Source organism: Rhinatrema bivittatum, chromosome 18 (genome assembly GCF_901001135.1).
Source record: "Rhinatrema bivittatum chromosome 18, aRhiBiv1.1, whole genome shotgun sequence".
Taxonomy (NCBI): domain Eukaryota; kingdom Metazoa; phylum Chordata; class Amphibia; order Gymnophiona; family Rhinatrematidae; genus Rhinatrema; species Rhinatrema bivittatum.
In genome coordinates this window covers 17,130,935-17,146,367 of record NC_042632.1, presented here as the reverse complement: position 1 = coordinate 17,146,367, position 15,433 = coordinate 17,130,935, and the positions used below count along the sequence as shown (strand labels likewise).

The 15,433-nt window shown below is 42.5% G+C and overlaps 1 protein-coding gene across 7 annotated transcripts in view; it reads right to left on the bottom strand.

The window, feature by feature from the left end:
* LOC115080078 (rho GTPase-activating protein 7-like) overlaps positions 1-15,433 on the bottom strand; it is a 249,532-nt gene that overhangs the window by 22,499 nt on the left and 211,600 nt on the right. For all 7 annotated transcript variants that reach the window (XM_029584110.1, XM_029584113.1, XM_029584114.1 and 4 more), the window contains 8 exons: positions 12,282-12,353; positions 12,072-12,153; positions 9,492-9,555; positions 7,297-8,663; positions 6,905-7,069; positions 5,523-5,682; positions 3,849-4,047; positions 341-557 (listed from right to left, as the gene is read on the bottom strand). In XM_029584110.1, the coding sequence (XP_029439970.1) occupies positions 341-557; positions 3,849-4,047; positions 5,523-5,682; positions 6,905-7,069; positions 7,297-8,663; positions 9,492-9,555; positions 12,072-12,153; positions 12,282-12,353 (2,326 nt within the window). The remainder of the gene's footprint in view (positions 1-340; positions 558-3,848; positions 4,048-5,522; positions 5,683-6,904; positions 7,070-7,296; positions 8,664-9,491; positions 9,556-12,071; positions 12,154-12,281; positions 12,354-15,433) is intronic.

Here is a 15,433-nt window from a genome sequence, read left to right as displayed (position 1 = left end):
TTGCAGTTTGCACTTTAAAAACTCTAAACATTGTAAATTGCCTTGAGGCATACATGAAGTATGTATTAGTGTACTGTTGTGTGTGTCAGGTATGGTCTTAATATATTGTTTGGTTACAAGATTAACTAAAATATGTAAATTTACCTCATTCATGGATCAAGTGTACCTCAATACAGCTCATGAATATTCAGCATGGATATTCTGAAAGCAAGACATGGCCAAGGTCCCAAGAACAGAATCTGAGAAATCCTAGTGTAGAATATGCAAGTCCCAGGGTTGCACAAAATATCATTCCAGCTACATAATGACACAAAATAGTGAAGCAAACTACAACCCATACCTGGAGGAGGAGGAACTCTCCTTCCGGAGAGTATTGAGGTGAAACAAAGATGGCGCAAGGCATACAGCAAGATTGGTGGGCGTCATCTGGTTCTCCTGCACGCAGGCCACCACATCTCGCAAGAAGAAGAGAAGACTCTTCAGAGCTTCACGGTTCTCGTCAGGGAGCAGAAGGATGGCAGCCTGGACGGCATAAAACTCCTGGTCCTTGGGCAAATCTGAAGACCAAGAGGATTAAGAAACTAAATATATTCTAATCAGTACCATGAATGACGACAGCACAGAAGGAAGAAAGACTAGCATGTCCAAAAAGCTACAAATCAACAGATATTCTTAACCACAGGTTGTAGTTTGCATTTCCTAAAAGCACTGAAGCAAAGACATTGCTCCTGAAGGAGACAGCTGTTTTTGCTCATGCTGGTAAAGGAATTCCTGCCACATCAGTGAAGATCACTGCAAGTATTTATCAATTAAGCCAGGGAAAATTCCAACACTTAAGATTATGCGAGTAGGAGTACTTCAAGTAATAATTCTTGTATTACACAGTGCTAAGTCTTCATTCAGGAAGATAATGCCTCCTGGTGTGGCCAGAATGCCAGTTTCCTATCCACAGCTGGGTCAGGTGGCAGGACGTTAAACCCCACCTGCCCATCCCTCCAGCTTCTCAGTCTGTCAAGAGGCCATCCTCAGCTTACGGTGCCGACCTTGACATTTGATCCACGCTAAGAAAGCCAAGAAGCAGTTATTCATCGGTAATTTCTCACCGACTTTTGACCAGGATCCAATCACAGGGTCTGGGTTGAGGGCAGGATGGTTCCTTCTTGGTCTTTTCTCAGAGACTGAGAACTGTACAGTGCTGAGGCTTAATGCCCTGCCACCCCACTGGAGACCTAAGTTATAACAATTGCTATTAAAAACGAGGAAAGAAAGTGAAAACCAGCCTTATCCCTGGATTTTCTAGTGCTTGTCAACGTTGACCCTATTGACCTTACCCTTACTGGACCAGGGTAAATTTTCAACAGGGGAGAAGAACAAAACACGTGCCCCCTTCTCAGACCTAATCTTTATGGAAGTTATGCCCTCAAGACAAGATGTGACTGAGTTACTGCCAAAGTGTTTTCAGCTCTGGTTGAAAAATGCCTAAGAACATAAAATAATTACAACAGATTGAATTCAGATAACTAACACAGCCCAAGTCTTTATCCTTCTCTGATGCCTCCCTACTGGTCTCGGGATATGAAGCCCTTTATTCCATAATAAACTTCGCTGGCTACATTTAAAATTTTATAACTGAGACGACAGAGAGCAGTCTGACGACGACATGACAATTTCCTTGAGGTTTAGATCCTTAATTGGTTTTCAGACCAGATTTAGGAGAGAGGCAGTCAATCACTTTGACATAGGTTTAATCCTTGATGAAGGTAACCCCTCTATTATAAGTTAATTTTATGCTGAGCAGGAGATTCTGTTCAGATTCAGACAAACATCTGCTGGAGGTGGGGGATTGCATCCTGGTTTGAATTTACAAAAAACAGCAGAAGACAGTCTGATTGTGAGGAGCAGTCTCAGAAACTGGAATGCAGGAATCCCTCAAGGTGCTATTTCATCTCACAATTTAATATTTGCATTTGTCCATTTCTGGATATTAGGCCTTTTGGATTTGCTGATGACTGAAACCAATATGGTCAATTTGGTAAGGGAAGCGAAATCTCATCCTACATGAAAATCAAGCAGGATGGCACTGAATGCAAACAGTGAGCTGATGTGGATCGATAGTACAACAAGCCATCTCAATATCTGCATTATCTGGCCAGGTGGCAGGGCTTTTTGGATCACCGGCTTACTTTTGATTCACATGTCTTCACTATGCTAAGAAGGCATGCTTTAAACTAAGTCCATTGAAATTGCATGTCACATGCCCAATTTGTGTGTGTGATAATATTGCTGTTTTGTCTGCTAAATTACTGCACCACACACTTTCTGGGCTTGCCTTTGGAAAAAAACGTTACGGAGCTGACAGGCAACACAGAATGCTGCGACATGGATCATTGTAGGGATCATAATTATTCAGCCTGGTCTCCCAAACCTCAGTTTAAAATGAATTTACAGCTGTACATGACCTGGGACCATACTATTAAATAGAAGAGATTATGAGATATGTGCTGGAGATGATAAACTACTGAGTATCCCTTATTTACAAAGAGACTGGGTAAAACTTGATGTGGACTTTTGCTAAGAAGCAGAGACTTTAAGGACAACCAACTACACATCTGGCAACTTAAAACAAGTCAAGATTTTTGAGGACTTTCAGCCTAAACAGGATTTTATTTCAAGGCATGTCTATTGCGTTGTGTTGGATATTCCTGGACTCCGGGTAGATAATTTGGTAAAGGGCCTGTAGAAAGTGTGCTTTGAAAGTCAGCAGGAGTGTGCACGGGACCTGGAGCAGCCTGGCCTGCTCCTTGTGTGGGTGTCTGGTTTCCCCACCCCGAGCGCCTCTTGTAACATGTAAGAATCAAAGCCCGTTTACAAAATCTATTTATGCACACTAAACCATCTGCAATGTCATGTTAGTTGAAGATTTTGTATTTGTTATGGTCTGATATTGTTTCATTTTGTATTTTATTAATTTTACATCATGCAAACTTTGCTCATTGCCTAGGATCCCAGATGGGAGGCTGATAATTTAATACAGTAAATAGAGTTTCATGATTTGTTACAATCCAGAAATCAAATCACTGTAGTATTCTCATGAAAAACTATAGCACCCCTATTCTAATTAAAAAACACAGCTAAGCTAGGACTAATGCCACAACAATAAGACTAATTTTAAAATAAACCAAAAAGGTAACGCAAGCAAACAAAAATGAATAAGATTAGCCTCTGATTTGTATTTCATTTCTTCAAAGATCACAGTGTGGAAGGGATGTGAACGTACCCGAGACTCATTAAAATGAGAGTCCGAACTAACTTGGACACTGCTATACTGATTCTTGGAGCTCTGCCTGGGCACTAGAGACAGTTCTACCACAAACCCCAAATTAACCACACACTCCTGAATGCCTCCATCGCTACCCGTTTACCCAGATAAAAACATAACAGGTCAGTGGCAGGGGGAATTTCTTAGAACCTGTGTTTTTGTCCAGATAACACCAAACCCTCTGAATATTTACCTCACTATGACCACGTAGCTTTGAGTCAAGGGAGACAAGCAGAGTCACTCCTGGGTTTACCCCTTTGCATTTTATCAGCTCAGTGTTATATTATCAGCAGTAATAGTAAAACAAACAAACAAAAAAAAAACAAAACCACACTACAAAAATAAAACAGCCAATCAATCAGAAATTGATGGGGATATGGAAGGCAAGAGGTGAAATGGTCTGTGCATAATTGTCCCTCAGCGGGAAAGTGAAAAACAGCAGCCAAGGTTCTGTAGTAATAGACGCTTGTTCCCCAGCACATCAGGTAACAGGTGCAGCATGCAATGAATACAGCTTACTCTCACTCACATTGGTAGATGTGCAGGAACGATTCACACAGCTTGCTTGTGAAGATGGGCTCCGGGAGGTCACGGAAATACTGCTTCAGCATATCGGCCACGTCAAACGCAGACTGCCCTTCATAGCTCACAGAGCTTGCATCCAGCTCGTTCATTTCCCGCAGAGCTTGGATCCGCGATTTCACACCAGATTTTCGGAAAAGTCCAACCTGTTACCAGAAAATAAAGACACGAAAGCTGGGAGGTGCTTTAGAAACACAAGAAGTTCCAGGTAGGAAGAATGACGCCTACTTTCTCCACATGCTCCCACACGTCCGGGAATCCCAAAAAGATACCCCAGTCTGCATTCGCTTGGACTCCCTGACATGTCCTGAAGGTTTGGTGTGGATAGGAAATCAAGCCAGTGTTAAGGATGGGACACATAAGAGTGTGTTAGCCTTCTTTATAAAGGAAGAAAGTGGCTTATGAGACCACAGTCTGTTAAGGGTCCATATTCAGAGCTGCGCTCAGCAGGTAAGACAACCAGTTAATTGTAGCCAGGTCTCATTAGGTGAATATTCAGATGAATCTCTCCAGCTAGGTTTTCTGTGGCTGAGTTACCCCAGCTTTAAAAAAAAAAAAAAAAATCCCTTTGACTCAGCTCCCACCCAGCAAAATGCCCCCGCCCCCCCCCCAATCCCAATTCTGGTTTAAGACAATGCCCCTCAGAGTGACTGCACCCCCATATCTCCTGGGTCCAGTTTTGAACAACACATGCCTCGCATTACTCATCCCTTCAACCAAAAGATACCCTGCCCCCTGACTTGCAGGATCAGGAAAAAAAAAAAGCCAGAAGTAGCTATATCTTAACACAAACTCCAGCCATTCTTATTGCTGTACATTAATTCTGCCTATCTACCGTATTTTTCACTCCATAAGACGCACCTAGGCTTCAGAGGGGGGAAATAAAAAAAAAAAAAAATTGTGCTAAACCAGCTCTGCGTCTGGGCGTCTTATGGAGCAAATTAGGGGAGTGCATAGCTTTTTTTTTTCTCCCCATTTTTTCGGGTCTGGGGAGGGCCATTTCGGTCCACTCCCCAGATCAGAAAATGTTTCTTTCTCTGGGAACCCCTCCCCCCCCAAAAAAAACCCATCCCAACCCTTTAAATTAACAACCCCCACCCTCCTGACCCCCCCCCCCCCCCAAGACCTGCCAAACGTCCCTGGTGGTCCAGCGGGGGTCCAGGAGCGGTCCGGGAACGATCTCCTGAGCGTGGGCCGTCGGCTGCCTGTAATCAAAATGGCGCCGACGGCCCTTTGCCCTCACTATGTCACTGGGACCGACCGCTGCTATTGGTCGGTCCCAGTGACATAGTGAGGGCAAAGGGCCGTCGGCGCCATTTTGTTTACTGGCAGCTGACGGCCGAAGCCCAGGAGATCGTTCCCGGACCGCTCCTGGACCACCAGGGACATTTGGCAGGTCTTGGGGGAGTCAGGAGGGGGGGGGGGTTAGATTTTTGTTTGTTTATTTTTTATATTCGCTCCATAAGACGCACATACATTTTCCCCCCACTTTTGGGGGAAAAAAGTGCGTCTTATGGAGCGAAAAATACGGTATTCACAACAGCTACGTCAAATGCCTCCAAGTCCAGGCCCTTTTCTTCAGAGAAAAAAAAAAAAAAAAAAGATTTCCAGATTATTATACCTGGTCAAGAAAGTGAGCTCTTAAGTATTCCATAGCCTGGAGTATACTCTTTGGGACGGGGTGACCTGTTCTCTGGACATTTAGGGCAAACGGAACACCAAACACGTTTTTGTCCTTGTAGTCCGGGGCCTTTGTTTTTCTGATAAACTTGGGAATAGTCCTGAAAGCAATATACATACATTAGCCTCTATTATAGGGGCACTCCATTAAGTTAGCAAGTAGCACATTTAAAACAAATCTAAGAAAAAACTCACTTCATGCACAATTAAGCTCTGGAATTTGTTGCCGGAGGATGTGATTAGGGCAGTTAGTGTAGCTGGGTTTAAAAAAAAAAAAAGTTTGGACAAGTTTTCCTGGAGGATAAGTCCACAAACTGCCATTAATCAAGCTGACTTAGGAATAGCCACTGCATGGGATCTATTTCAGGTTTGGGTACTTGTAACCAGGATTGGTAACTAGGCTTGGACCCTTGGTCTGATCCAGTATGGCAACTACTTATGTTTTTATAATAAATGCAGTTTTGAATACATGGTACCAGAGGCAATCATGGAAAAATCCACTTCATGCATTTGGCCCATGCTTTCATGGTATCATTAGGCATCCTGGAATAGCATAGAAAGCTGCTTTGGGGCCCAACCTTTTAGAAACTCCCTTGGCTACGCTGAGACTTGCCCAGCCAGAGAAAGAACATCTCAGGGAGCTAAAACTCCTTAAGCCATTTTCAGTCCCTATGTTCGGTGGCCCATTTCTCAAACTCTTATAATATGAAACTAAGCAAGCTCAGAGAGGCTTGTCTTTTGTGATTTTATTGTAACTTTTTTTTTTATTATAATCCAAGAAGTGTCACTTGGATCTGCAGAATAAAAGTTAAGCAGCAAATATTTTAATACACATAATAGCAGGGTGGTTAAAGGACATGGCCATCAGTAGCCAGCCATATGGCTACAAAAGACATTTGTCCACCACTTTCTAATGCATAATTGCTACGACTGCATGTATGAAACTCAAGCTAGCTAGAAAATACATAACCCAAGAAATATTCTGTTTCTAAACTATAACAGGGTGGGCAAATCTGTCTTGTAGTTGTTGGGAGGAGATGTCCACCTGATCTTTGCAAACACTCCTGCTACAGCACCTCAATCACTATAAAATGCCTGCAGCACATTTTCAAACTTCACAGACCAGCTCTGCTTGCTTTGTGCATCACACAAGGTTAGCGGAGCTCGCCCAGGAGTTTGGAACATGCATGCAGTATCAGCACTTTGCACTGATCGGCGTGCTGGCTGGGAGGGCTTCACATGCACCCAAGGGCTAATTCCTGCATGGATTGAGAGAGTAGGTGGAGAGGGTGTGGATATAATATTTCTATTTAGGTAGCTTACCAGTTCCAGCCCTGTTTGCTGGAAGGAGTATATTTGTCCATCAAAGCTGTGAGCTTCAACAGGGCCATCTTTTGAATGCGGTTGAGTTGACCAGCAAATTGGTTGTCAATCTGTAGGGAAAGGCTTTCCAAGTTTGGACTCTGTTCATTGGACCAATGTGAGATGCTAAATGCAAAAAAAGGGAAACAATCTCTAATTTTGTGAAAGGCTCCTATATCATTGCTCCCCCCCCCCCCCCCCCGAACCTCAGGTCAAAATATAGCATTAGGCTGGCAAAGCAAGCCGCACAAGCCAACATTTAACACTAAAAGCTCATGTCTTTTGGTGTTCTCATTTAAGCTTGTGTACTGCTAAGTTTATGCAAAGAATAAAAATTCAAGAATGCAACTGACCTGCTGGAACGTGTCAAAGGTGACTCAATTTCTGAAACAGTTATATACGGCAGTGTTGAGGAATCTACTTTATTGACAAGGTTGCAACTGCTGTCAATATCACCACCTGGCACAGCTCCTAATTTTTCTTCTAAATGCTTCTCTCTCTCAAGATGGATCTCTTTTGGGGATGATGGGCACGGCGAGGTGGAATCATTAGCAAAGTCCGAGTCACCATCTGAGAACTTTTCAGTCCACTGATGGACCAGCTTCTGGAGACCGTTAACATGCTCCATCACATTGTCCAGTTCTGAGAAGACATCATCATCATCACCTGCATCCCCTGGAGACTCAATCTTTAGATGCCCAGTGATGCCTGGAACATTGTCATATATGCTCAAACGGTTATCAATAAATGATAGCGGGCTGGGAGGGACTTCAGAGTCTTTAGAACTAAGTCTTTCATTTCGCCTGCATCCATGAAAACTCCCAGTTCTCCAGTTTACAGATGTGTTATCAATTGGAGACAATATGCTGTTTGTGAGTGCTTTGGGGAAGGTCCCAGGCTTATGGCCCTGTGGTATCTGAAACACCAAGTTTTCATGCAAGTTCTTTTCATTTTGCTCATATACATCATTCCATATGAAGAGCTTGGTAGGGTCAAAGTCTTCTGTATACACACCACCTCTTTTACTTTGCCTTCGGACTCTGATAACCGGACTGGGTGTGCTCACAGTGCTGCTGTTTTCAGATTGACTACTACTACTGCAGGTTTGAGGGGAATAGGCAAAACTTCTCTTACTCTGACCATCAGAGAGGTCACAAATATTGACACAATTAAGATTTTTCAATTTGTCTTCATCAAGCCCTTCTAGAAGAGTGGGCCCACTAATAATGGGTTTGTTCTTGGAATGGACACTTCTCTTCCCACTGGAGTTCCTTAAGCGCAGCTTCTCCATTTTCCTCAGCAGGCTTTTACCTTTATTTGGTGGCTTTTCCAAAAGCCTTTCCTCAGTGTTGTTGAGGATCTCATTAGGAGAAGAACAGCGGACAATGCAGTCTGGCAAGGCCAATTTGTTTGAGGAGTTCCTGGAGAAGCTCCTACTAGTCTCAAGGTCTTCCAATGTCTTTGTAAAATTGATGCTGTCACTGTCACTACTGCTCGAACTGTGAAGCGATAACACATCGTGCTTCTCTCCATGGTTGAAAAATGTCACATGCTCACTGCCAGTGACTGTGAGTCTTGGGCTAGCTGGGACAGATAAGCACAAGGCTTCTTCTTCAGGGAAACCTTCCGAGCTCTCTAGACGAGACCATCTTTTGCTATGCCTCTGATATTCCCATCTATTGCTTATGGCACAAGGTTCATCCTCCTCAGATTCATCACTCTTTAAATAAAGGAATACGAAAAACAGAAAAATAAATAAAAATGTAAAGACTACTATACCAGTCAGAACCAAGAACACCTTTTCATACCTTGCAGTTTTCTAAGACTTTTTTCTAAGCCAATTGGAATTGGCTTCTACTAGGATTATGTACCATGAGCCTTCATTCACAACTACCCAGGGGGATGTGTGACCCCATTTTCAATCCTCTACAATCTTCTTAGCTGCTTCTTAGCTGCTTCCAGAAACCCACTTGAACCCCAGTGGGTGCCATGTTAAACAATACCTGCGACTTCCTACCACCAATGGGTTACAAACACTGCTAAGGATTATTTTTTTAAGCTGTACACAATGCAAAAGGTTTCATGTTGAAAAACCTAGTTCTAGAAGATATTCCACCATGTCAAATTACTACATGGTGCAAGTGCTGTTTCCTCTTATGGCACGAGATGTTATAATACACCTGTGAGCCATGAGTCCTTGAGGGCCACCAACTAGTTAGGTTTTCAGGATAGCCCTAGTGAATGCACACTGCCTCAATCTTGTCTTGTGAATATTCGTTAAAAATACTCTAAAATCAACTAGTTGGGTGACCCTCAAGAACCAAAAATTACCCACCCCTCTCACATCGTAAGAAACAAAGACTACTCGTCATAACTAGTAACCTACTACTGGATAACCTGAGTTATGGGACAAGATTTTATACAGAAATGAGAGAAAGTCCAAGCTAGACAATCCAGTCAACTGATGACCTGAAGCCTCAATGTTATTTTAACATAGCAAAAAGTGGGGGGGGGGTTTGTTTTAAAAATACAAGATGTTAAAACCTACCCGCTTCCTGTGACGACTTAGTTCCACTTTCATTGCTGCACATTTGTTCAATGTATTTAATCGTCTAAAGAAAAGAAGAATTAGAAATGCTAAAAAAGGAAAGTTACTTTCAATACAGACAGAGCTACATCAATACAGCAAATTAGGCCCTTGCATGCCTTCCTACTCATCACAGGGTTAAATTAGGTTGAAAAATTATATCATTGATCTTCTCTACCCAATGTTTATTAGTCTGTAAAGAAAATCTGCAGAATATCAGTTCCAAGTAAAAAAAAAATTAGATACATAGACCTTAGAAGGCCCCATTCAGAGCAGATTCCTGCTACAATCTCAGTGAATCTGAACAGAGGCAAGGGTGAAAGACTCCTGTGCACAAAGGTACCCAAAAAAAAAAAAAAAATGTAGCAGGCCAGCAACAGGAGCCTGGGCCAACTGGATAAGAGACCGGACGTGATCATTGGGAGAAAGAGGCAGGAGAAGGGGAGAGCAAAGAAAAAAATAAGTTTGGGAAAAAAAAAAAAAAAAAAAAAAAAAAAGTGTTCTTCTCTCTGCCCAAGCTTTGTAAATATTTTTCCCATCACTGATCCCAATAAATCATCTTCAAGGAACTTGCCTGCATCACCTTCTCTTGACCAGATGATTATATTTAATCAGGCTAGGGTATTAATGACCCATATTTATTCCAAAATTTTAAAATGACAACAATTATAGAACACTAAGCATTCTGAACTTAGTAATCGTGGCTCTGGCCTCAACAGTCTGACCCAATCCATTTGGAAGCGAGGCTTTAAGTTGTTAAAAAAACAAACCACCACCATGAAATGAATGTCCGTCATGGGATGCATTTACAACTGTTTGAAATGCAGCGCAAGCCAGTTATAAGTGGGTGGAGTGCTTATGTAATGAGGCAGCTGCCTAAGTGATTCTTGTTCTGCATCCTGTGCCTCTACCTCTGCTCTTTCCTTCCAAGACCTCATGCACACCTTACTCCCAGAAACGTGACCATAATTTAACAGACCCATGGGCGTTTTATTGCAGAAACCTGTGAAATCAGGACAAGAAGTTACCTAAGGGTACAGATCCCATGGGATTTCTACTAGAGATCCTTGCCTAGTGTAGCTTCAAAGACTATAGCATCTAGCCATGGCACCCTCACTGGGAGTTGCCTGCCTGCATATTGGTAGGTAAGCCATAAGGGAGTTTTTTGCAATTGGACGTGAAAGATGTGGTTTTTTTTTATAGCTCCCCTGTCCTTACCCTGTGTAAGCAGGTTAGGAAGTGAGAAATTCACATCTTCTGAGTCACACCCAGTGGGCAGAAATGGATCTCAGTGTTTTGAATGCTTTTTTTGAGTATGTGTGTGTTATTTTTAAATTTGGAAGTTTGTCCCCACTTCCTGCATGGGACAGAAGAGAGTTTTCCCTTTTGGCATCCATATTGGATCATTCAGTCGGAAAGCTCCCATGGAAGGAGGAGAAGCGCAAGGCTCCCCATAGGAGTCTCTACCAAGGAGGAGAGGGGTGGACGTTTCAGAGACCTGGAAGGGGAGATCTGTGAGGGACAGAAGCGCACTTTCCGCTCACAGGAAGAATCAAAGGCACCACAGACATCAGTTGGCATTTTGTTTACTGATGTACCTGGTTTTGAACACCCCACTCATGGGTCCAGATTGTTTAGTGGCACTCACCTGTCCAGAAACAGTTTGAGTTTGCTCCCACTTACACTATGCCTTGGGTCCTGAAGGATTCTGCACTTTTTTCCCCCCAGAGAATCCATGCCAGGGTTCAATAGGACTTTGCAAGAACTAAGCCCTACATTCATAGCTACCACTAGAAACTGAAAGATAGGACCCAGCGCCAATAAAAGGAACTTTGCAATGAGAAGGCTCTGGCAATCTTGCATGGTTCATAAACTCTTATAGCGGAGGGAAAATGTGCCATTATGACTGTATAACTGACTCACTAAGTTCAGAGTGAGGGCACCAGTATCACGCTCTCTCTTATAACCTACCTTGGTTATAAAATGAGCTCAGTTGCTATAAAAAACAAACTTGCTGCACAATTACTATCACCTAACAAAGACCTCTGTGGGTTTCCATCCAGTCTGTGAAAATGCAAGATCACTAGACTAAAACACAAGATGTATACAACTTGAAACTCTTCTGCAGACTGGCATGACCCCAAGTGCCCAAGCTTTTGCCAGAGGCACATTTATGAAATCACCACTGGGTCCATATTCTGTACCATTTAGCTGGTTATCTAGCTAAATGCAGACTTAAATATTTAGCTCGATAGTATAGGGGTGTTCTGGGGACATTTCTGGGTGGAGTTAGGTTAGCCAGATAAGTTATCAGGCTAACTCGGATATTCAGAGTTACCCAGATTTCATATCCAGCTAACTGGTCGTGCCACAGAACTGTCAAACTTATCCGGCTATCTTTAAAATCCCAAACATTTGTCAAATAAGTTTATCCAGCTAACTGCAATCTTGCCAGTGACTATGAACCTCTATGGAGAGAAACACTTAACTCTTGCCATGTCAGCGAGGAATAGTAGAAAAGATACTACAGTAGTGTCTTACCTGTAGAGCGACTCAATAGCATCTTGGTCCAGAAATTCATGGTCACTTTTCACAGTTTCAATGTCAACAGGAAATTGCAGGTCTGGAAATACAGATTACAGCTTGATTTCAGAAGAAATTCTTGTTCCCTGAACTTGGGCTTAGAGGATATTCCTCCTTTCAGTCTTTTTCCCTGTGTATGCTAGACACAATACACAGCACCGTACATACCTTCATACAGCTGAGCATACTGCGGAAAGCCAGCAGCCTTCAGCCAGTCACAGGCCTCCTTGGCTTCGATTTCTGAAAAAGAAATAAAATGATCATAAAGTAAACTGATTTCTCTGGTAGATGAGACTGAAGTCTAAGCAGATCCAAGTTGAAAGTTAATCAACTACAGAAAACTGATTTAGGTACAAATTATGTTCCTTTAAGCAAAATGAATTATACAACTTATTTTTAGTTTCCACAATTATGTCGTAGGATGGGTCCTGTTACTGAGAACAGTCCACCCCCCTTGGCATGCTGTGTCAATTCACCCTCTAGACCACGCAAGAAAGAAGAAGAAGAGCCACCAAGGAATCAGATGGCGCTCTAAACCAAGCGTAGGCTGTTCTGGTCTTCAGATATCCGCACGCTGTTTCCACAATATGCACCTACAGTATCTCTCATGCACATTCATTGTGGATATCCAGAAAAAAAAATATATCAGACCTGTTGGTTATTTTCAAAGACGGAATTGCCTACTCCTGCTCTAGACACTAGGATTTCAACAATACTGAAAAAACCAAACCCCAACAACCCACCTCTACAGCAGATCTCCCATCATCGAAACTGATACTTCCCTCCCAGCCCATCCATCTTCAACTTGGCACCAACCTCCAAGTACAACAAACAGATGGTGGGAATTAACTGTTCACTCTGGGTCAATTAATAAACTTCTGTGGCCAACATTTCTACAGGAGCAGGATCAATGCCTGACCTTCCAAAAGTGCAGAATGCTGCTTACATGCCAGAAAGATGTAAAAAAAGCTTTGTAAAAAGCACATATCATGAATGTTGAGCAAGGTCAGGCGTGCAGCGCCTGGACAAGCAGAATCAGTCTGCTGCTGACCAGGCAGCGTAATCACCTGGCTCTAGTGATCCGATGCTAAGCTCCACACTCTTGCTGAACTGAAATTCAGACTGGGCTCAATATGCCACAGTCCTTTCCAATAAAAAGCCTTGTGGCACCAAGAGACATTTGGAAAAGGAACTACGGAGGCAGGATTAAAGATCTGGCTCATCTCCAAGGCCTCGCAGGAGGCACATTTTTGGAATGAGATTGCAAACTAGAGATGATTTTGCTCACTAGATCATTACCCCAGAAATGGATCAGGCTTTTTAAGATCCTGAAAACTCTGCGGAAAGAATCTCCTTTTCTTATTGTTAGAAGGGAAGGGTTAACACAGGCCTCAATAGAACATTACCATAAAATTTGTTTATTATAGCTTACTCCTCTACACTGACAAAATGGACTTAATTCATTCTTCCCCCAGTCCAGCCAGCAAAATATATATTTTTAGGGGGATTGTTAATGATAGTAGAGATCGGTGTGTTTGGTGGGAGCATCATTCACAAGGTTTGTTTGGGGTTTTTATGTTTAAGCACCAGCGTGTTTCCCTTGTTGAATTGTTCCAAAAAGATTCTTTTTTTTTTTTGTTTTCTGCAATTCTCCTCAGCGCCCCATCCTTCACAAGGCTGCATGGATGTTTGGTCTCCTGGCAGATCCTAGACACTGATCTCTTTATGGCAGCAAAGAGGCACCAGAGGCTGCGAGATCGTGATATCAGTTTAATACAAAAGATAAATACAAAAGATAAAAAATAAAAGTATAAAATTTAGGTATTTTCCAGCTTTGCTTTTTATTGGGATCTGAAGTATCAGCACAGGAAGGATCTCATTAATGGGGAGAGAAGGAGATCCTTGGAAACAGAAGTAGTACCACGGGACTGGAGAAGGGTGGTTGTGGGCCTACTTCACAAAACTGGTAGTAGGGAGGAGGCTGGAAACCTCAGAGGTGGGAAAATTAATGGCGAACTGCTAAAGGAAAGGATAATGAATTATCTACAATGCAATGGGTTACAGGATGCAAGAGAACAGGTTTTACCAGAAGGTGGCCCTGTCAAGCAAATTTGATTTTTTTTTTTTTTTGATTGGGTGACTAGAGAATTAGATTATGGAAGAGCAGTTGATGTGGTTTACTTAGATGTCAGCAACTTTTCATACAGTTCTGCATAGGAGGCTCAAGAATAAAACAAGAAGCCTGGAAGTGGGTCCCAAGGTGATAGGATGGATTACAAACTGGGTGACAGATTTCAGTGAATAGTGGTTAATAGAACCTATTCTGAGGAAGAAGTGGAGCACCTCAACCACCAGATTTGGGAACGGTTCTGTTCAATAACAATGTGAGCAATCTTACAGAAGGATTAGAAGGTAAGAAAATTGTCTTTTTGCAGATGAGACCAAGATCTACTCTGTTACTATTTATTTATTGATTGGTGCCAGGCTCTAAGTGACATACAACATAATAAAATCAAGAACAAAACATGAAAGTAGAAACATTCTGGGCCGAATTTTAAAAACCGGCGAGCATAAAAAAATAAAAATTGGTACTTACTCGCTTGGCTGTGCCCCGTGCGCATTTTCAAAAGAGCCCAGCACACATTTATTTATTTATTTAAAAACTTTTATATACCGGTATTAGTATGCATACATCATACAATGTAACTTTAAAGGTAGAAATTACAATGAACAGGGAGGGCGAACAAGGAGGAGTATACAAGTGCCGGGCCAGTATACAAGTGCCGGGCCAGAGGCTGGCCAGGACAGCGGCCATTAGCTCCTGTCCTGGGGTAGCGTGTGCCAGCAGCCGGCCTGTGTGCATAGATTACTTCTGCTCCTGAGGAGCAGTAAGTAATAAAATAAAATAAAAATTGAGGAAAGGTAGGTTAGCTTTAGGGGGTGGGGAAGGAAGGTTAGGCAGGGAGTTAGGAAAGGTTCGATTGCGTCGCCATGAGTACTTTGCAAAATTTTGCCCCCTTTGTGCGTGCCACCCGCATATGTGGATTATAAAATCCGGCGCACGCATATTATATGTGCGTGCTCTGGGAACCACGTGCATCTTTTAAAATCTACCCCTCTTTAAGACCAAAACAGTCAAAGCTACAGAAACATATCAGGCCAACAAGATCAAGAAAATGCCTGCTTGAAATAGGACATTTTAAGCAAGGACCTGAAAGCTTTCATACAAGTCATAAAATGTAAGCTCTAAGGTTTATGTAACTCAGGAATCTGAAATGGGGCAATAGGATCTTTGATTACAGCTTGGGGAGGGGGGATTG